Source organism: Trichomycterus rosablanca, chromosome 4 (assembly GCF_030014385.1).
Source record: "Trichomycterus rosablanca isolate fTriRos1 chromosome 4, fTriRos1.hap1, whole genome shotgun sequence".
NCBI lineage: Eukaryota > Metazoa > Chordata > Actinopteri > Siluriformes > Trichomycteridae > Trichomycterus > Trichomycterus rosablanca.
In genome coordinates, this window is record NC_085991.1 from 35,628,477 (window position 1) to 35,651,307 (window position 22,831).

A 22,831-nucleotide genomic window follows, 5' to 3' on the forward strand; every position below is an offset into this window, starting at 1 on the left:
ACAGGACATTTTCATTTCCATTGAGTCCATCTGAGGTAAGTTTTATGTTGCATTTTTTGATGTGGACTCTGCTGGGTGACTGTTTTGGTTTTCTGAGCTCATGCAGCTATTTTTATCATAAAAGCTTGAAGGTTTGTCATGCATTGTCACATGAGGGCTTGAAGGTTGTGCTTATTCATTTCTCAGGATTACATTAACCTGTTATGAATAATAAATGGTGAAATATTCTTTTTAAAGTGATAAAAAATTATATCATGAACACTGGAACACAGTAGTCATCCATGACTCATCTCTGATTGCAAAGACTAAGCTTTGAGTAGATCCTTCTTTATCACAAATCATGAAACCTTCACCAGTTACCAAATTACCTTCTTAAAATGTTTTAAAACAGTTTAACTTGAATATTCTATAAACGTTTTGCTCTTATTTTGCCCAGTTCCAATTTTTGAGTACACTACAGGCATCAAATAAAAAGTTTTTATGAAATTTTATCTTTATTTACAAAATACAATCAAGGTGGTCGGTCAAAACAGCTGGCCAGGCATCTATGCAGACATGATTAGCTATGTCTAAAGAAAGGTAGGAATGGTAGAATGAATGAATTGGTGCCCTGTCCAGGAGACTTCTGCCTTGCCCACAGTATAAATGAATCCTGTGTGCTTTATTTATCCTTGAGATGTGTCTAGAACTTAAGTCCACATGTTGCAATTTTAATTGACACAGTTTAGAAGCTCACACTTGAATCTATAAGGACCCAAAATTCCAAGGAACTCTCTGTGGATCTCTGTGACCTAATTGTGGCAAGGCATTGATCAGGGCAAGGAAATAAAACAATACCTAAGGCTTTGAGTGTTTCCAGGACCAAAGCAGCCTAATAATTTTTAAACAGAAGAAGCTTGACTAAGAAAATTGGACATACGAGCAAGACTGGTTGTGCTCGGGGAGTTTAAAGCTCTTGATTTAAGAGCATGTAAATGAGCTCTAAAACCTGTGCTGATTTGGGAGAATCTGTTGGATGGACAATCTCTGTACCACTTCATAAATCAGGCGAGATGACAGAATGGAAGCCTCTGTTGAGTAAAATGCAAATAGCAGCCTGCTTGGTGTTTGCAAAACAGCATGTAAAGGACTCTGACAACATGAGGGAAAAAATATATGGCCTGATGAGACAAAAATTAAACTCTTTGGTCTGGCAAAATTGGCAAAGCATGTCACATGACGTTTATCTTTCCTAGAATGGGAACCACCTCTAAAGCACACACAAACCAGGGACATTTATTAATTCAAACCTTTTAGTGGTTAGGCTTTCTATGTGGCATTACTAGTCTAATTGTTTTATTTTTTGCCCTAGTAGTGGATATGGTTGTTATCAGGCATGTTGATACAGTTTACAGCCATTGCCTGTTTAATGAAGATCAACATACATTTGTCTAATTTCTTTTGGCCATTGTGTAATCTTCTCTTTGTTCAAAGATGCCGTGGGGATTTTGCCTAGGATCTTGTGACCTCATATTTATACCCCAGAGTAACAGGAGGTCAGGGATAATCAGTTAAACATTGTTAAACACTAAGGTAAATAAAAATAAAAAAAATCATGAGAACATCAAGGGGTGATAACATGTTTTTTGTTAAAGTAATAATAATAAGAGGCATCTTCAAACACTTTTATATTTTCGTTGGAAACCGTGAGGACAGGAGGAGGAGTAATTGGTCGTGTCTGAGAGACTGAGAGAGCTTATAGTCCAGATTTAGCGCCATCTGATTTTTTACCTTTTTGGACCGCTCAAGGAAGCTTTAAGGGGTAGAAGAATTTCATGTGATGATGATGTGAAAGCAGAAGTGCATAAGTGGCTATGCACTCAACCACAAAAAATTTTTGCTTATGGCATTAAAAAGTTGGTATGATGCTGGGAAAAATGCATCAGAAGGTGACTGTGTAGAAAAGTGATATTATTAGTTTTAAAAATTCTTAATAAATAGAGTTTAAAAAGTGCGGAAACTCTTTGAAGAACCCTCTACATTAACTTTTATGAAACATCAGATTTACCTCATGTTACTGTGAGATTCAGGTTAAACACAAAAACATAATAATTTATCTTTACCAAGGATAACAATAATTCTGGAGCTACATGCATATGCAACAAGACAGAGACAAGTCAAGATGACTTGCTGACTGGATATTAGTGTTCCACTTTTTTAGTTTGGAAAACGTCATATTTTTGACCCCATCTGGAATATATTACCAACCCTAAGTATATTTAATACATCATTCTAATTTTTGTAACAATAACAAACACAATCAAACTATGTTTATCAAAGAGTTCAAGTTGGCTTACAATGAGTGACAGGAAAAGCAATTTAATTACAAACAGCACTGCTTCACTTCTCTACAAATATCTCCTGTACACATGGAAGTGTAAACAGGATCTGTGAAAATCAAACACTTATGTATATACAATGTACATTGATCAGCCATAACATTAAAACCACCTTGTTTCTACACTCACTGTCCATTTTATCAGCTCCACTTACCATATAGAAGCACTTTGTAGTTCTGCAATTACTGACTGTTGTCCATCTGTTTCTCTGCATGCTTTTTTTTAGCCTGCTTTCACCCTGTTCTTCAATGGTCAGGACCCCCGCAGGACCACCACAGAGCAGGTATTATTTGGGTGGTGGATGATTCTTAGCACTGCAGTGACAATGACATGGTGGTGGTTTGTGTTGTGCTGGGATGAGTGGATCAGACACAGCAGCGCTGCTGGAGTTTTTAAATACTGTGTCCTCTCACTGTCCACTATATTAGACACTCCCACCTAGTTGGTCCACCTTGTAGATGTGAAGTCAGAGACGATCGCTCATCTATTGCTGCTGTTTGAGTTGGTCATCTTCTAGACCTTCATCAGTGGTCACAGGACGCTGCCCATGGGGCACTGTTGGCTGGATATTTTTGGTTGGTGGGCTATTCTCAGTCCAGCAGTGACAGTGAGGTGTTTAAAAACTGACCACTGAAGAACAACATGAAAGAGAGCTAACAAAGCATGCAGAAAAACAGATGGACTAAAGTCAGTAATTGTAGAACTACAAAGTGCTTCTATATGGTAAGTGGAGCTGATAAAATGGACAGTGAGTGTAGAGACAAGGAGGTGGTTTTAATGTTATGGCTGATCGGTGTATATACAATATATGTAAAATAATTCTGTATGCATGTATGATAAATATGTGAATAATATGTACAATATGCACAGACTAAACAAACACCATCACTCTCTCTCGCTCTCTCTCTTATAGCCCTCACATACATAAAAAAGTAAAACTAAAAGAGGGTACTTACTGTAGTGTCCTTCCACCTTGTGATAAAGCTGTTCTCTCGCTCCATTTGTCTGACTTGCTCCTCATTAAGCTGGTTTAATGAGCAAACACAGATAAACAGCAGCTTAACGACAGAATCATGCATAAACTGACTTCATTTCAATTTCATTTCAACTTCAATTATATAAGCAGCACTGATTGTCACAATTATTACATAATCACTTCATGTCAATTATATGAACTAATCGGGATTATTATTATTTGACAGTTAACTACCCATTTCCATACCCCTACATTTAATGACTTTAATAAAAATCAATTTACAGTTTAATAATATTAAAATCATTAGTAGTAATAAAATATGGACTATGAAAAACAACATTTTGTGTCCTTAATGCTAAGTACCTGAGCTTTATCTCTTTGTAGAGAAACTACTGCATGGTGAACATAGAGTGAATTACAAGCCATGTCAATAATGTACTTTGTTGTTTATCACATTTGCCCTGGCTGAAATTGCTACAAAATGCAAAATAGTGTTAATTTAATCAGAAATATGTTTTATATATTTCACTCATAGTTCTTGGTATGAGTAGCTATTCATGATGTGTATATGAATTATGTTATGTGGATTCAGAAAAAAAAACTAAAATTTTAACTTCATCATTATTGATGAGTAAGTGTAGATTGATGGGTTAAATGGGCAATATATTAATTATTAATTCAATTCTTTGTTTTATTTATTTATCATTTCCTTTGTTAATTTGTTTGTGCTTTAAATTAAAGCAAGTATCAATTTCTAGAAAGTAATAAAACCTACATCCCTAGAACTTTATTTACTGTCTGTTTTACCACCACTTTAGCCTATTCAGAGTCACAATGTGTACAATTTGCCGGGCAAGTAGGAAACACCCTGGAGAGGTCGCCAGTCCATCACAGGGCAAACACACACACACATTCATACCAGGAGGGCGGCCCGATGGCTCAGTGGGTAGCACTGTCGCCTCACATACAAGAAGGTCCTAGGTTCGATCCCCAGGTGGGGCAGTCCGGGTCCTTTCTGTGTGGAGTTTGCATGTTCTCCCCGAGTCTGTGTGGTTTTCCTCCGGGAGCTCCGGTTTCCTCCCACAGTCCAAAGACGTGCAAGTGAGGTGAATTGGAGATACAAAATTTTCCATGACTGTGTTTGACATTAAACTTGTGAACTGATGAATCTTGTGTAATGAGTAACTACCGTTTCTGTCATGAATGTTACCATGTGTAAAACATGATGTTAAAATTCTAATAAATAAATACATACATTATACCAGGACAGTGAAAGTAAATTGATCTAGATCTAGAAAAGCCTAAGTCTTTTCTAACCAACTAAGATAAAAAAAACAAGACTTTGAAAGGTCATAATCAAGGACAAACCAAACTTTTAATAATCAAAATAAAATAAAAGCAAGACTTTTAACCTGTGAGGCAAAAACAATAGAAGTACTTGTAGGATCTGATACCAGAACAAGACAGATACTTTGAATAATTGAGACCAGGACTTTTTATAGTCAAGACCAAGGCAAGACCAAAAACTACAACAACTGAGACTTTTACTGATCAAATCAAAGACAAGCAACTCAACATTCTATGAGCAATTTAGTTAGTACCTTTTGCAAAACAGGCACGCATCCCTCTCACAAAAGCCTTAATGGTTTCCTAATTCAGGCGGTACAGGTAGACAACTGCACTAATGCACTAATAAAGCAATCATGGATCAGCTGGAGAAAGTATAAAGCTAATATTTAAATTTCAATAATAACATTTTTGTCATGTAAGCTATTAAAATATCATTTCAAATATTTAATTAATTTGTATTATGTAAAGAAAAAAATTATTAGTTTAAAACAAATGGTTGAAAGCGAGAAGAGCTCGAGAGAAAGTGAGCTTGAGACAGAAAATAGACCATAATTAGGGCACACTGGTCTTTAACACTACAACCTGGCCAACAATCAGAGTTAGCAAAACAGTGAACAGCAGCATTTTAATGAACTTCAAACCAGAATCCCTACACACTAAACTGCTATTGTTACTTCTTCTCACCATAGTAAAGCACACTTTAAACTAACACCACTCTCTGAACAGTGGGATTGGTGTAGTTAAATAATGGAATGTGTTGTGTAGGTTAGAAACTAACAGAGAAGAGCTGGATATAGTTGTTGATGAGGTCTTCCACAACACCCATCTCCTGGAGTGTATGTCCACCTGTCTGAAAGAGACAGGATGAGAACACACATGCCAGACTCTGAGTCTTCATCTGGTTAATGTGAGAGCAGCTCTGGATCCTGGTAAGCACACACACAAGCAAAACACACACAAAACACATGTAAGCACATGTTCAAGCATTTCTACATTGCAACACATATCAATTACAATGAGTTTTATGGACAAAATAATTTACACAAGTTAAAAAGCTACAGAGATATAAACACCTTAAATGACATTTTAGAATATTAAGGTTAGATAATTTGCTAGTGGAAATTTTATTAAAGCACAAGACATGTGCATTTGATTTCACAAAGTGCTCCTAGACTATTGATATTGAGGAAAAAGAAAAGCCAGCATTTAATCAAATAGAATTGCAAGACGAAATGAAAACAGCAGGTACAACAGTGAACAATAGTCAATTGGACTGTGATGTCTGTTCCCACACCAGGTGAAAAACTAAAATTGAATAAATAAGAACAGTGGTCAGATAAAACAAAAATAGAGCTTTTGACAATTTGAAGAATGAATAGTGATCTGGATATGATACTGCTCCTCACCAAATGACAGTGGAGAATTATATATTACACAAAAAAACATGAAAATGTGCCAGGACATATACAATAAGGATTTAATCTTACCGCTTGTATAAACTAGCCAATCTCCTGATCTAAACCACATATATGATATTTAAAATATTTTAAAATTAATATTAAAGACATAATGTGTGTTAATCTAAAATGAATCTGATATTATCTTTGGTTAAACTCAAATTTTACTAATAAAACACAGGCCCACATATACCATTAGACTCACACGTCTAAACCAAGCCTTGCCAAATCCCCCCCAATGCTGCATTCTTCATTGGCTTCTATAGCTGACCACATTTAGTTCAAAAGAACTGAAAACACCATATTAAAAAAACTAATTTTTTGCTTTTTACCAGTTATAACTTATAGTTTAAATTATTTTTGTGTACGTATGGTTTGTTTCCTCTCAAAGTTTCTTTCTATAGTTTTAGGGAGGTTTTTCCTTGCCAATGTTGCCCTTGGCTTGCTTAACAGGGGTTTTGGTCTTTTGGTCCTGGATGCTGTAAAGTTGCTATGAGACAATGTTTATTGGAAAAAGCACTATACAAATAAATTTGACTTGACATGACTTGACTCAAAACAATGATGCTCTCCTTTAAAGCCAAAAATGGTCCAGCTACAATCTACCTTAGAGCAGAGGTCCCCAACCTTTTTTGCACCACGGACTGGTTTCATATAAGATATAATTTCATGGACCGACAGGGGAGGGAGGATTTAATTATACTGCTTACAAATTATGTAAAATTAGCTTTTTTCCACTGCAACGAGACGGTGCTCCCACCTAGGGGTGATACGAAACAATAACACCCGAAATATAAGCAAACTGCTTTTTTAGCAATCTCTAATTATTTATTCATTCTGTGCGTCCCATTAATAAATGACCCATGGACCGTTACCGGTTCACGGCTCGGTGGTTGGGGACCACTGCCTTAGAGAACTTATCAAACCCTGTTCTGTAGCAAGCAACCTTCAAGGCCACAAGTCTTGCTTGTCTCGATTCACCACTTAGAACTTGAGAAAGGCATCAAGGTTACTCTCTGTACTAGCACCCAGGTGAAGGAATGAACCTCCCCCGTCTGTTCAAACATCTTAGTCTCTTGCCATCTTTAAAAAAACGATTAAAGACCCACCTCTTTACTAAGCACTTAAACTAACATGCACTTACTAATCATCTCTAAGATTCTACCTATACTTTGATTCTAACAGGGTTTTAGCAGATTTGTTTTTCTAGACTGTTGTCTACTTCCTACTTTTACTAGAGTAAGGAAATGTTTAATGATGAAGCAGTTCTGTAAGTTGCAAAGTATAAAAGCGTCTGCTAAAGGCAGAAACCATAACTGTAAATCTACACACTCACTAAACACCACACAGCCAGACAGAAACACTAAAATATTTCTGTTTGTAAAGAAAACAAAACATGCAAAGCATGTACCATCATTAGGGAAACATTAGTCCACTATTCAAGTCTGCCAAGAGGGCCAATTAAGCTTTCTCCATAAAATTAAATTCTTTTTGTATATTTCACACAATCTGACAAGCCTGCTAAGGGTTTTTGGGAAAACATTTTCTGAAAGCCTGTAAACCAGACTTCAAACGAGCTAAAAATTTGAGATAAACACTGAGCCTAGGCTTATACTGCCAACAGATGATGGTGTAACTCAGAAACTTTGTTCAAAGAAGCTCAGCATTAACCACTGAGGGAAGGTGGAAGTTTTGAAAACATGTAAAGCCCAGGTTTTGAATGTGTTTGTGAATGTGTTTGTGTGGGTAAACCTGTACAGATGCTGGAGTAATGCAGCCAGAGTTGATCTGTTGATTTTGGGTAAGCTCTGAATATAGGTTGAGTACTTTTCAACTCTGTCCTTCTCATTCTTCAGATCTGAAATAAAGAAAAAAAAACTGTAAGAAAAATACATCTGCACTTTTTACTAGTATGGGGTAAAATGCTAGAATAATGAAAATGGTACTTTAATAAGCAACCAGAGAAAATGTAATATTACATGGCATATTACCCAAACATAAGATTTGTTACATATATTTACCCATTTTATTAGATATGGCCAATCAATATCTAAATATCCAAACTACTCCACTACCACTGGAATCCAGGGTTTGATTCCTCAGCAGTGCTATCGGTCGATCAGGCATCTGTATACAGTTGTGGTCAACATTATTGGCAGCCTTAAATATTCATTATACCATGTAAAATAGTATACCATGTAAAATACCATGTCAAGATTATTGACGGCCTTAAATATTGAGTATAACATGTAAAATAACTCCTGAAATGAGTGTGTAGTGACATTGCTTGGATTTATAAACTCAAAAAGGCACAAAACACAAATATTACAAAATAAAAACATGGCAGGAAAAAAGGATACAAAATTCAAAATGATGCCAAGGCATGATTAACAGAACACTGTGTTTAAATCAGGCTATCTGTAATTAGAAAATAGACTCTTCTGCCCCACCTTGTCAGTGCTAAGATGACTTTAATTAACCTATGAATGGTGGCTATGATGCTTAAAAAGATGGGTTTTATTTCATGTTCTGTTTACAAAAGAGAGCTGTCTGAGCAGACCAGAAATGCTTTTATCACCAAGCACAAGCATTTCACGGTGGAAAGAAGAAAACTGATGAAAGACCCTTGTGAAGCGGGGTTTAAAATGTGGCAAAGAAACCAGGTATAACATCCAAAGAACTTCAGGCTGAGCTGGAGACATCTAGAATGATGGTTTTAACCTGTATCATATGCTGCGCTTTGAACAAATCAAGGCTCTACGGGCAAAAACAAAGGAGGACCCCACTGCTTGAAAAGGCATAAAAAGAGTGACTGAATTTTGCCAAAGTATAGACAAACCACAATTCTTCTTGGAAAATGTCCTATGGACAGCTGAAACCAAACTAGAGGTCTTTGGTAATGCATACCAGCATTGTTTATTGATGATAAAATGAAGCCTATAAAAAAGTACACTCTACAGTTAAACATGGTGGAGGATCCATGATGTTGTGGAATGCTTTGCTGTTTCTGGGACAGGAAGCTTTGAACGTGTTACAAGAACAATAAAATCAGACTGTTATTAGAGCATTTTAAAGCAACACGCGTTCCCACATGTAAGAAAACTAGGTTTAAGTCAAAAAATGGGTCCTATAAGCATAATGACCCAGAGCACATAGTACACCAGAATGGTTAAAAAGTAAGAGACTGTTTTAAACTGGCCAGCAATGAGTCCTGATCTCAATTCCATTTGAATCTTTGGAGAGAGCTGAAATCTGTTATTGGGACAAGGAACTCATCAAACATTCAGGAGCTTGAGAGACAGTGCAGTGGAAGAGTTGAAGAAACTACCAGCAGACACATACAAGAAACCTATGAATGGCTAGAAAATACATTACGAGGCTGTCAGTATTGCCAAATGTGCAACCGAGTATTAGGCAAGGAAGACTTAAATCCTTTTTTTTTTAAATGACTGCATACATGTTGACAGGTTAGCTTTTAATTTAATGTATTTGGACATGCTATTAAAATGTTGATACAAATTTTGTACATCACTTATTTCTAAAGGCTTTTAACAGTAAACAATAAGAGGGGCCAATAATGTTGACTACAACTGTACAGATTTCCCTGCAGTGGATTGGCGTCTTGTCAGAGGTGTGTTCCTGCATTACGTATGTGACCAAGACAAAGTCAAGGCCAAATATGAACACAAAGAAACATAAATTATTAATCTGGTTAAGTCCTCATTGGTTAATTTATACTTACCAAGAGCAGAAATCCAGTAGGGATAGAGCTCTTTGGCTAATAAGGCATCCTCACAGTTTGTTAAAAAGCTTTTTAGTGTATCAGTGACGTCCTCTAATCGATGGTCCTGAATCCGAAGCTTGACATTTCTAGCATCGCTGGTGAACTCGTCCAACAGCTGAGCTACACGTTTCGGATCACCATTTTTCTGGTAGATGCCTTGATGGCACAAACCTGGGGTTAAAAGGCAAATGTGAAAGACTTAGGAAAAGGAAATTATTAAAAGGGTTATCAAATATAAAAAAGAACAAATGTTTCTTAATATACTTAATAAAGGTTTAGTTAAAGGTTTAGGTTTTAAATTTAAGGGATAAATAAAAGATCTAAAAAATGTACATCACTCATAGAATATGTGCTAAAAAATAACTATTTACCATATTGGGTGACAAAGGCTATACAGCTGTCAATAATAATAGGGATGTCGTTTTTAGTCAGCTGCTGGTTGCTTAGTGCCCTGCCATCTCTGCCAGCGGCTAACTGGATAGCCGAGTGCCATAGAGCAAAGTCCTGTTTAGTGAAGCCGTGAATGTAGATAGTTCTTGCCCACACATACAAACACAGAAAAATACATAATTGTTTATAGGCTAATGAATTAAACACAATACAACACAGATACAAAGCCAAAAATATGTGGACACCCCTTGTACTTCCTGTTCCAGCATGACTAAGCCTCTGTGCACAAAGTGAGCTCCATAAAGTCCCGAGCTTAACCTTATTGAACACATCTGAAATGAATTGAAACTCTGATCTTGAGTCAGGCATTCTGGTCCATCTTTTACCTAAAAAGGCACAAATTTCCACAGACACACATCCTAAGGTTTTGAATGAAATGTCCAAACAATCCCAATCATGGTTAAGTGTCCATATATTTTTGACCATATGGTGAATAGCAGAATTTTAGAACTGAATCATATTTACCTGCCACTTTCAACCATGAGCAGAACCTGAATCTTCTCCTCCCCTTCTGAATGAACTGAAACAGCTGTGAAAATACCAGGTAAACAATTAGGAGGTCAATGATGCACAGTGTGGCACAGTGGTGCAGCTGCTCGAGAGGTTGCCCCCTAACACCAGGGTCCTTAGGTCCTTAGTGCTATACTCACTGTTTGTGAGAAAGTTGTCAAGTTCTCCCTATGCCAGCAAGAGTTTCCTGTTAGTCATTTTAGGTAGGCTTCATACCCACCATGATCCTGATTAAGACAAAGCGGTTAGCAAGAATAAACGACCCACTTAATTTCTGTTTAGGTACTTAGTTTATGTTTAGCACCTAATTCAGATCAAGGTCAGGACGGGTCCAGAGCCTACTTAGAAACAATGCAGGAATACCAAACGACCATGTGGGCAACCTAAAAGCGATGCAGAACAGCCTTACACCCCAGGTATGTTTTAGGAGTTGTAAGGTAACCCACATTGACATAGGAAGAACATGCGAAACCTAAACCGTGACCGAAGCTAGAATCAAATCCAGGTCCCCAGGACCATAGTGCTGTGCAGCAGCCATACAACATCTGAACCACCATGCTTTTAGTGATGTTTTACTGGTTCAGTTCAGAAAATGTCTAATCTATTTATCAAAGCATGTGATGTCTGAGATGTAGCAGCATATCCACAATATGGCTAAAAGTATATATACACCACTTCCACTTATTAAGAGGTAAGCCACATTCATGGCATAATGTGACAGTAAATTATACAAAATGATTACTTCTACTACATAATGACTTGCTGCTGTCCAAAAATGCAAGGTCCATAAAGACATGGTTTGACAAGTTTCGACAGGTTTGACAGTCCAGTGGCCTGTAAAAAGTCTTGACTTTAATCCTGCTAAACACCTTTGAACAGACAGCACAATGTGTTCTGCACATTGTGTTCTACAGCTTGTTTACTTCCTATATTTTTTTCTTCCATTATTTTAATAAACCTTAAAGATTCCAGGCTTTCCTAAAATAGTTTCCGGTTCCTCTCGATAGCACTCGCCAAGCACCAAAGTCTTGTTGGCAGACATTGTGCATATTGGCATTATTTTTCATGTGACTTTGAGTAAAAACTCCTGTTTGGAGCAAGTGGAGTGAAGAGCTAAGTGTCGCTGGTCATTATTTCTCTCAGCATGTACAGAACAATGCTGTCTAAAGCTGTCTGACCATTCTAATCAACCACATACAAACACCCTGCAATGCCCCGGCCTATTTACTGAACAAGCCCCTTAACACCTGAGTGCGCACCTCATGACAATGTGCACCTCATGACAGTTTATATCTCTTCATCTTTTGCTTCTCCTCCTCCTTATTCAGAATATATCTGGAAATCTTTCTTTCCAGCCCACGCTATCACTCATTGCGTTTCCCTCCTCACAACACCACACCACACAGACTGCACACAGTATGCTAGAAATATAAATAAAATATTTATAAGTTTTACATTGTTATACAATCCTATATTCACCATCAAGCAAAACCAGGGCTGGCACCGATCCGATACTGTTGCTTAATGTAAATTACACAATGTAAATAAGGCCATTGTTTGTGTGTAAAGCAAATAACACACGAAGATACTTTCCAACAGAGAGACGTTTATTGCCACTCACGCTTGATGACATCATTAACATGTGCCACTGATCTACAACTCATCTGCAACAGCCATTCAGAAATGAAAACACACTGATCTACTTTTAGCATTTAAAAAAATCATCTACTACTGCCACATCTAAAAACACTGTTTAAACACAATAAAAATCGCTTTATAAATGATAAATCGCTCACCTGAGATAAAGAACCTATCTTCTCCCGGCTTGGAGATCTCTCACATCCTCAATGATTAATCCATTAGTGTTATAAAATCAAACAAACTACACTGTTTCCCATTTCCCATTTTCCTCTTCAAAATCCAGCAGGGTTTAATAATAAGCGCGCTTTGGTTTTTAATAATCTAAAAACATGACAGAACTTTAACGGAAAAACTCAACTCTGCGTTAATTCAAATTGGTCCATCGCGTTTGATTAACATCCCCATCTTCCAATTGTGGACTTTTGTTAAACGAGCCAAAATTACTGCTAAATGTTCTGTGTGTAAAAGTGAAAATAAAAACAGCAGTTTTGCAGAAGTGTGATGTTGTAGGTTCTGTATTTATTACTTTAGAATATCAGTTTTACAGTCTGAGCATTGTTATTTAGATAGCTAGTTTATCCATGATGCATTGAGACATGTATTTTTGCTGCTTAGTTCTTTGAGAGGAGAAATGACGGTATCGGATTGGTATCGGTATCGGCAGATACTCAATTTGTAGTATCGGTATCAGACATAAAAAAGTGGTATCAAGCCAGCCCTAAGCAAAACCATTAAAAGCCAAAGGAAAGCCTGTTAAAAGATGAATATGGTCATCTGTTTCATTGGCTTTAGTAATACTGCAAAAAATCAATTGAAACCTGGGAACCTGGGAGATTCTAAAGCAAGGCGCCTTAATTAAATCTGGCTGGATTTCAGCAGCAAACAATTCTGTTTACAATTCTTATTGAGTGTAAATTGAAAAAAGAAGTCACAAGTGCTGTTATCTGAAAACGGCACACAATGCTGATCATTAATAAAAGATCTCTTCATCTTGCCCTCCTCTGAAATCTTAGAGCAATTTAAGCTCAGAGTGAAATGATCACTCTGTGATAATGACCTTGGTGTTCCATAATTATAACTGAAATCTCCAGGAACTCTTCCCTGTAATTTGCTGTTTGTTCTTGGTTTAACAACAGAAATCAATGCAGAATCTTCCAGCGTAATAATGAGCAGAACATAATCAGTGCAATAATTATTAGATCCTCTTTTCCTAACTCGGAAAAAAGGTTAGTGAAAGTTTAGACAGTCTATGTGGAGAATAAAAAGGTCTTGCAATTCTGAAATTAATTAAAAACATTAAATAGTCCCAGGGACAGAATTCAAGGTTAAATGGGATATATTTGTTAGCAACTGTCAGGAGCAAAGCCATTTCTTAAAACGGATACAAAGACAGTAATTCAGTTGTCAGCACAAAAAAACAAAATGCCAACAGGTCAAGAACACATTCATTCTCAGTTGCCCCTGCCTCAGCTCTGCTACATTATTCTACGCCAATTGGGTTTTGCTATACCCATAAGGAAACATGAAGGACTTCCTTTCATGTTACTCCAAGGACAAGATTTCCAGCAGTTGAAATTCAAATGGAGTTTCTCTGTCTCCATTCTAGCCCCAGGTTTTTTCTGTCCTTCAGTTTTAATCTACTGCAGCAAGAAATACTTAGTCTCCCACAACTCGCCTGAACTCTGTAGTTCATGTGTAAAGCATCATGCTGTCAAAAATAACTCTAAATACTGGTCTCTACAACAATGGACATTTCAATTAGGGGTTTTTCCCAATACCTTTTAAACAAAATTTAAAAAATATGACGCCCAGGTGGTGCAGCGGGATATTCCACTAACAACCTGTGCTGAGATTCTGAACTCCCCAAGTTCAAATCTCAGCTCTGCTACTGGTCGGCTGAGCACCCCTCTAGCAGACACAATTGACAGTGCCTGCAGCAGATAAAATTGGCCACTAAAGTTTGCTGGGTAAGAAAAAAAAAACTGACTAAATAGGGGTGGGGTCTTTGACACTGTGTAAGGGCCCTGGTTAGTAGCCCGAGGTGCCTGTACAGAGGTGGAGGACCACAGGGATCGGTGAGTGACCCCCTCAACTAGCCTCAAGCGCAAATCCACCGAAGTTGGGGTAATAAGAAGAGGTCAGTGGGCTGAACACGACTCCAAGGGAGTGTGTGTCAGTCAAATATACCCTTTTTGAACACAACTGAGGTCTCCAGCAGCAGAGGACAAATTGGCTATGTTAAATGGGGAGAAAAATGGGAGAACATAAAAATTTTTTAAAATTAAAAAGATAAAAGATAAAAACAAGCTACAAATAAGCTGAATAAACAGTGGGTCACTGACAAGCACCTGAAGAAGAAAAATGGGACTTCTTTGTGGTTTAGATATTCCTAAGGTAAGAAATGCATGCAGAAATGCCTTGTTGATGAAAGGATGAAATAATCAAACTGTTTTGACCTTACAAGAAAGATATGGCAACACAAATAACAACTCTTTGCAACCATGCTGAGTAGAAAAAATTGTCAGAATGCACAACATTTCAATCCTCGTGGCAAATGAACTACAACAGTAAAAGACCACACACTGTTTCACTCCTGACACAGGACAGGTCTGATAAATCTAGACTTTCTGCAACCAGGCAGTCGGCAAGGTCAGATTTTTGGAATAAACAACATGACTCTATAGACCAAACGTGGCTTGTGTTAACAGTTTAGGCTGATGGTGGTGGTGTAACATTGTTTTCTTACCACATGGTCACCCTAACCATCTTATAATTACTACTTCCATAACCAGATCGTAAAGGGCAGTGGTAGCTCAGTGATAAAGATACCTGATTAGTAATCAGAAGTTCAATCCTCAACACTGCTATGTTGCCACTGTTGGGCCCCTGAGCAAAGCCCTTGAGCATAAATTGTTTACATTGTATTGATTCACAATTGTAAATCACTTTTGAGAAAAGAGTCTGCTAAATGCAATAAATGTAAATAAATGAGTTCAGCAAATTTTAATGGCCTTCCTAGTCACCTGATTTAAATCCAATAAAGCACTTTATGTGGTAGAACAGAAGATTTGCAGCTAATAAATCTGCAGCTATTATGTGATAGTGTCATGTCAACATGAACCAAGATCTAAAACAAATATTTCCAATACTTTATGAAATTCATGTCACAAAAACAGAGGTTGGTCTAAAAGCAAAATGGATCAACAGTTTTTAAAGGGTGTTTCTGGTAAAATGACCAGTATTTACCAATGCCAGTCCCATTTTGGAAATATTCAAGAAAATACCAATAACAAGGATTTATTTGTGTCCAGTAAGAGAGGCTCATCACCATTTTAGGTGAAAACTGTTTAAATCATGCCTGGTGGAAATGAAAATGGGAACAGTTTCAGGACCATGGACAGGGGCTTTTACAGCTTCAACATCAGCCCATATACGTAATTCTCACTAGGCATTAGAAAAAATCCCCAAATCACATTCATTTATCTTAAAAAGCTCACCATGTATCTTCTTAAAATAATAGGACTTTGTCTAAAATGTATCAATGCTTTTTATACACCCAAACCCCAGCATACATTTACATAATCAGTATCTAGTGGGAATTTTACGAAGAGCAGATTGCATCCTAAGCCAGTAATATGCAGCAGGTAGTGTAGGAGCCACACAGGGTAACACAGCTGGTGGCTCTAAATGTGCTTTGATCCTGACGCATGCTTCAAGGAGCCAAGATGAAAACATAGCTAATAGTGAAATGCAAACAGACATCAACAGCAGTATTTCAAATGTTTCATTATTACCTACCTTGATAAAATAAAGCCAATTCTTTTTTTACGACCCCATTTGCTCCTTATCTAGTCAGATCCACTTCCCCCTACCCTGCTTTTAGAATCTTGTTGCTAATACCATTCCCCTAATCTGGTCAGTTATTAATATAATGTGATTAAATTATATTAATAATTATTCAATTATATTTATATTTCCTGGACATTATCATCAAAAACACAGCACACAGCAACAATCACTTATATACACTGCGTATAAAAATATCAATGCATTTTTCCTCTTCATTGTGATCAGCAAGTTACTTGTCATGCTTACTTCAGATTTGGGAGCAGGGGCTTCAAAGCCCATTTGACCATTTAAACAGATTTCCTCTCAGTATAAGGTGACAGTTTTTGGTCTTCTCTGTGAACTTGACAAGAGACCACTGTTCCATGTACTTTGTTCTTACGAATATCAATTTGTACAGGTTGTTGTGCTTAGAAACTTCTGCAGGTTACACCTGAGACTGTTTTATGAGCGCTGTATACAGCTTCCTAGACCTTTCTATTGTAATGTGTAGTCTAATGGGTTCAGTCAAACAGTCAGTAGTTGTTAATTAAAGGAAGTAGACAGCCATTCCAAAGTACATTATAGAACTTTCTACACCAACATATTAATAATTATATTTGCTATATGCACTGTATCTTTTTGACCCAGTCCTACTCTTGAGAAACTACTATTTGACAAAGACATTAGTGTTTTAGTCATTTAGGCACACAATAAGCAGTTGCTGAAATTATTAAAATCCAAAAACACTGCCATTATATAGATCAGTGTATGTAAACTTTCAAGCTCAACTGTTTGTGTGTGTGTGTGTGTGTGTGTGTGTGTTCTTACTTAGTTCCTGAAGCCGTTTGAGTTGTATGACTGCCTCGGTCATAGACTCAGCCTCAGGACAGAAGAAAAGTTCTGAGCCGACCAAAGAAAACCAACCTCTTCTCCAGTGATAAAGATCATGACCCTCCTTATAGTACAAACGGCCAATAAGCTCACAGTCTTTCTTTAACAAAGACTCAACTCTCGCAGTTGTAAAACACTACAAAGAGATTAACAAAGAGATAGACAAAAACGGTTAGTAACCAGTGCAATGAAAGAATGGGTGAACAGAATATGTATACAATAATATACACATAGAATAAACACATATTCCACCCATTCTTGAGAGCTTATTGGACTTCAGTACCAACAAATTGTATTGATATTAAAATAAAGTGACATCTATGTGATGATTCAAATATAACAGGGGCCAGTCTTTAAGTAAACAAAGCATTAAGTCAACAGAGCATTTGTATGACTGGGCACTGATGTTCGTCAAGAAAACCTCAACTGATGTTCCAGTTCATTCCAAAATAGAGTTGAGGTCAGGACTCTGTACAGTTCACTGGAGTTTCTTGGAACTAAGCTTTTCTTTATGTCTTTATAGACATTGCTTTGTGCACAGGAGCACAGTAATGCTGAAACAGAAAAGGGCCTTCACAAACTTTGCTAATTACCTTTATATAATTGATTTATACAAAAATCAGAAAGGGGTGTCCCAACACTTTTGTTGATATATAAGGAAATTTAGTGCATTTTTTACAATGTAGAATGCATAGTTGGTAAGCTTCATAACTTTAAGACATTTTTTTACTCATTTTATTTTCATTTTTACTCATCAACCACTTTATCCTGGTCAATCTGTTTAGATTAATTATGTACCATCTTATTATTAAACATTGTATTATCTTGCATTTATTTAAAGCTTTGGGGTGTGTAGCTGTGCTAATGTGCATGTAAGTGTTACCTTAATGATAGCATGAATCCAGGCCCTCTGTGACTCTGAGGTCTGTGCACCAAATAAGATAATTTTCTCTGACTGCAGGTAAATTTCAAAGGTGAACACCGCCCTGAGCAAGGAAAGAGTTAAAGCATTAGCCAGCACACACAAACACACAAACACACACACACACACACACACACACACAAACAGTACAGCTATAAATCTCAGTTTGCTGCCAATACTAATAGTATCAGAATGCAGGCAGAGGTTTAAGAGTCCCTAATTTGGTGGCATGTGGTGAATGTTATTCAGAAAGAGAGACATTTATTAAGTAGCTTTTGAGCTAAAAGTGAGCTGTGTGTCTGTGGTGAAAGAAGCACTACACGCATTTGTAATGTTTGACCCATACAAGGAGGTCAAACTATACAACCCGATGAAATGAGTGAGGGGGAAATGAAAGAAAACAAAGGGGAATGGAACAAATCAGAACCAAAATGTAAAAAATATAAAGAAAAATGATGTTGCAAGAGTAAACTATGCTAGCCCACCAATGCTGAGACCCAAGTTTGAGTCTCAACCGTAACCGAAACAAATAGCTGAGTCTGAGAAATTGTTATATGTAGGAGTCTGATGTTGACTTGTCAAAAAAGGCTTATGGCCACACCAGAGCTGGGATTTTAAATAAATCGTATCGAATCTCAGCTCTGCCATCCGGCTGGGCTGGGCGGCCGCATAAACAAGGATTGGCTGTTATTTAGGGTTGGATGACCAGGGTTCCTCATAACTGGTGCAATTACGACCTCTGCTAGGTTGGGGAATAATGCTAATGCTAATAATGTGGCTCTCCGTGCACAAGGTTGATCCGCATATGAACTCGCCTTGTGCAGGTGAAAAGATGCAGTCAGTACTGCACACGTGTCAGAGGGGGTCATGTGTGTCCGTTGTAAAGCTCCTCAGTCAGAAGTGGAGGGTTGAATTGATAGAGGTGAAGCGTAACACAATCAGGGTAATTGGATACGACTAGATTAGGGGAGAAATTGGAGGGAAAAATCAGAAGGAAAAAAAAGGCTAATGGTTTTATACATAAGAGTGGGAACAGCATAATGGGGATAAAAGGTAAGTATAAGGGGTGTAAAAAAGGAATAGAAAAGCTAAAAAATCAAAAGAACATTATAAAAAAAGTAATTGTAAAAAGGCAAACAGAAAGAAGAAACAAAGGAAATAAAACAAAGAAACAGGGAAAGAAAAGGAAAGTTCATACCCTGCTCCTGTCATAGTCTCCGTGTTGTTGATTGGCACGCTCACCATCTCACCAATCTCCACTCTCCCAATCGGTGCAGCACTCTTTTCACCATCATAGTAACTGATGTACCCACCCTCCAGAGTGCACCAGCGCCGAACCATGTCTAAAACGCACACACACATACTAGAAGTGTCATTACTAACTTCACGGTCTACCACAGTCAAGCCAGACTTCATTAAGCCAGGTAAAAGAAACTAAATGAACCTGCTTTTAAAAAGCCACAGCACAGCTTTTTTTGCGACCGTAATTAAAACTCCAAACTTCCGCACTACATCATCTAACAGGTATAGGAGTTCACCATGGCTCCATGCAGTATTGGACTTCAAAGTCACATACAACTCCCAGTGCCATCTGCTTCCTGCTCTACCTCGAACAGACCTCTTCTGTCATCAGATTTGCATGATCATTTATCAGGATATTGCTGATGAGCCACTGCTGAATAGAGCTTAATGACACAGAGAGAACGATGGTTTAATAAACTAGCAGGAAGGTGCTGACTCTACTAAACATGCAATGGGAAGCATCTTCACATTAAACTTTTTCATTAAGCTTATCATAAACTCGATATAAACAATACAGGAACAGAAAAGGTTAACTTTCTGGTCTTGGTTTAAAAAAAAAAAAAAAAAAAAGCGCCACCTGCCATCCAGTTACACAATTAACAATTAAACTGCACACATATCCACTTTAGGTCAAATGTTTACATACACCAGTCAGCAGCAGCATTAAAACCACTGACTGGTGAGGTAATAGCATTAATGCTAGCATTAATGGGTAGAGTTTTGAGTTATTGATTGGAAGATTGAGAGTTTGAATCCTGACACTGCTATGCAGCCATTGTTGAGCCCTTAAGCAAAACCCTTAGCCCTTTAAGAAGCTCCATAGATTGTTCTCTATACTACGTCATACCCATTTATCAATCAAAATTAACCTCTATTTTACATCTTGATGTCAAAGCTGGTAGGAGAATATTGAGCCAAAATATAAAGCCAACTGCATCATGTGATCAAAAAGTGTCCATTGATAAAAGAGTCGAGGCCAGTATGCAGTATTTAAGCAGCATTTAAAAATCCCAACAACACTGCTGCTAACACACTACAATGTTATTACTATGTTAATGACATTGCAGTGCTGAGAATGGCCCAACACCCAAACATAATCTGGTTAGTGGGGTTTTAATTCATTAATGGGGTACATATGGGTGACAAATTGTACAAAGCAACAGAGCAACAGTCAGTAACATAGCATGTGTAGATTTGAAATTGTCAATGAATGTATGTACCAAATAGTTGCTCTGTGAGAGTACTGGTACCCTATAAATAAAGGTTTAAACCAGTTGTAGAAGACTGTGGGTTTAAATCCCCGCTTTGCCATGCAGCCACTGTTGGGCTCTTGAGCAAGGCCCTGATTCTTCTCAACTCCAGGGGCACCCTACAATGCCCCCCTTTACTGTACTGTACACTTGTATATGTATATATGACAAAAATACATTTCATTGGCCGCTCAGGTGGTGCAGCGGTAAAGTACGCTAGCGCACCAGAGTTGGAGTTTCGAATACATCTTATCGAATCTCAGCTCTGCCTTTCCAACTGGGCTGGGCGACAGCATGAACAACGATTGGCTGTTGTTCAGGGTTAGAGGGTAAGAAAGTCGGATCATCGGTCCTTATAACTGGTGCAACTGCAGCCCCTGCTGGCTGACTGATGGCGCCTGCACAGGCTGAGGAATAATGCTGATGGGGGTGTGGCCCTCCATACACTGTGCCCGTCAGTGTGTGAACTCGACTCATGCAGGTGAAAAATGCAGTCTGTACTGATTGTACGTGTCGGAGGGGGCGTATGTCAGCGGTGAAGGGTCAACAGTTATGTCAGCGGTGAAGGGTCGAATCAGTATAGAGGAGGGAATCAGAGTAATTGGACACGACTAGATTAGGGGAGAAAAACTGGTGAAAAAAGTGGGAAAAAATAGAGAATAAAAAAAAAAAAAAAAAAGCCATTTCATTTGCCCTAGATTTTATTTGATTGTAAATATAGATCATTTTCTTGATCATATATTTAAACACTATGTATTTAACAGTGCAGAAATTTGAACCTATTAGTGGTAGTAAGTCTTAAAAAACTGGACATGAGGTTCAGACATGAAAACATGAAACAAGATTAAAAATGTCTTTTTATTTAAATGAAATGAATTCGTTTCACACCTCTAGAATCTGTCAAGTCAACCACACAGGTGTGATTTGCATGCACCTAAATAGCAGATGCTTTCTCTGTGTTTAAATAGTAAAGTTAATCCTACAAAGCCCCTTGATGGGTGGTAAATATCTATCTTTTGTTTACATAAATGCAGCTAATTATCATTGTAGCTAAATGCATGAAGAAAATGAATGGTAAAAACACAAACAAATGAATGTGTGCACACAAGCAGTCAAGGGGGACAAGTGACTGGCCTGACAAGTGATATTTCATGTTCCTAAAAGAGAAGAACAAAAGCCTTCATCTGCACAACATCCACAAATTAGCAGGTGAAGGAAACAAGTGTGACAAAAAACATTCATACAGATGACATTTGGAAATATCTTACCTGTCACAATTAAAGACAAGAACACAAATACACCTCCCCATTGTTTTCAGCAAACAGATTTAGACACACACTCATTTGCTTTGTATCGCGTGCACACAGTTGCACACACAGAAGGGACAGATGGTATTTCCTATCAACAAGCCTATCATGTGGCTGTCTCTCTGTATCTCTGTGTTGTAGTTTGTACTGTGTGATATTTACTTTCTCACCTCTTAGCCTGGCAATCTGTCAGCATATCTTCACTACAAATGGCACCAAAATCAATCTGAAACTAGCTGCGTTTTGTTTGTCTGTAGAATTTGCATATTATTCTTGGATTTTGCTGATATGTGCACTTCATCTGCAAATGTACAGTGTATATATTTCCCACCATCAAGATGCAAATGTTGGCAATTAGTAAAGGCTAAAAGTTCCTATAGAATAGAACAGAATGTCTTTATTTATATATACTCATGTACAGCACAATGAAATTCTTTTTCTGCATATCACAGCTCGTTTGGAAGCTGGGGTCAGAGCGCAGGGTCAGTCATTGTACAGCGCCCCTTGAGCAGAGAGGGTTAAAGGGCTTGCTCAAGAACCAAACAGTGGCTGCATGGCAGAGTGTTTTCAACCCACAAACTTTTAATCGATAGCCCAAAGCTTTACCCACTACATTTACATGTTTGGCATTTTGCAGACGCTTTTATCCAAAGCAACTTACAGTACTGTGACAGTATACAGTCTGAGCAATTGAGGGTTAAGGGCCTTGCTCAGGGGCCCAACAGTGGCAACCTAGCAGTGGTGAGGCTTGAACTCGCAACCATCTGATTACTGGTCCAGTACTT

General features: G+C 37.7%; 1 protein-coding gene across 1 annotated transcript in view; it reads right to left on the reverse strand.

The window, feature by feature from the left end:
- The window catches only part of arap2 (ArfGAP with RhoGAP domain, ankyrin repeat and PH domain 2), a 141,548-nt gene that overhangs the window by 27,482 nt on the left and 91,235 nt on the right, over window positions 1-22,831 (reverse strand). The window contains exons 15-23 of the mRNA XM_062993578.1: window positions 19,386-19,530; window positions 18,149-18,251; window positions 17,203-17,401; window positions 10,861-10,924; window positions 10,317-10,480; window positions 9,904-10,116; window positions 7,914-8,019; window positions 5,483-5,630; window positions 3,335-3,403 (exon numbers count right to left, since the gene is read on the reverse strand). Coding sequence (XP_062849648.1) covers window positions 3,335-3,403; window positions 5,483-5,630; window positions 7,914-8,019; window positions 9,904-10,116; window positions 10,317-10,480; window positions 10,861-10,924; window positions 17,203-17,401; window positions 18,149-18,251; window positions 19,386-19,530 — 1,211 coding nt within the window. The remainder of the gene's footprint in view (window positions 1-3,334; window positions 3,404-5,482; window positions 5,631-7,913; window positions 8,020-9,903; window positions 10,117-10,316; window positions 10,481-10,860; window positions 10,925-17,202; window positions 17,402-18,148; window positions 18,252-19,385; window positions 19,531-22,831) is intronic.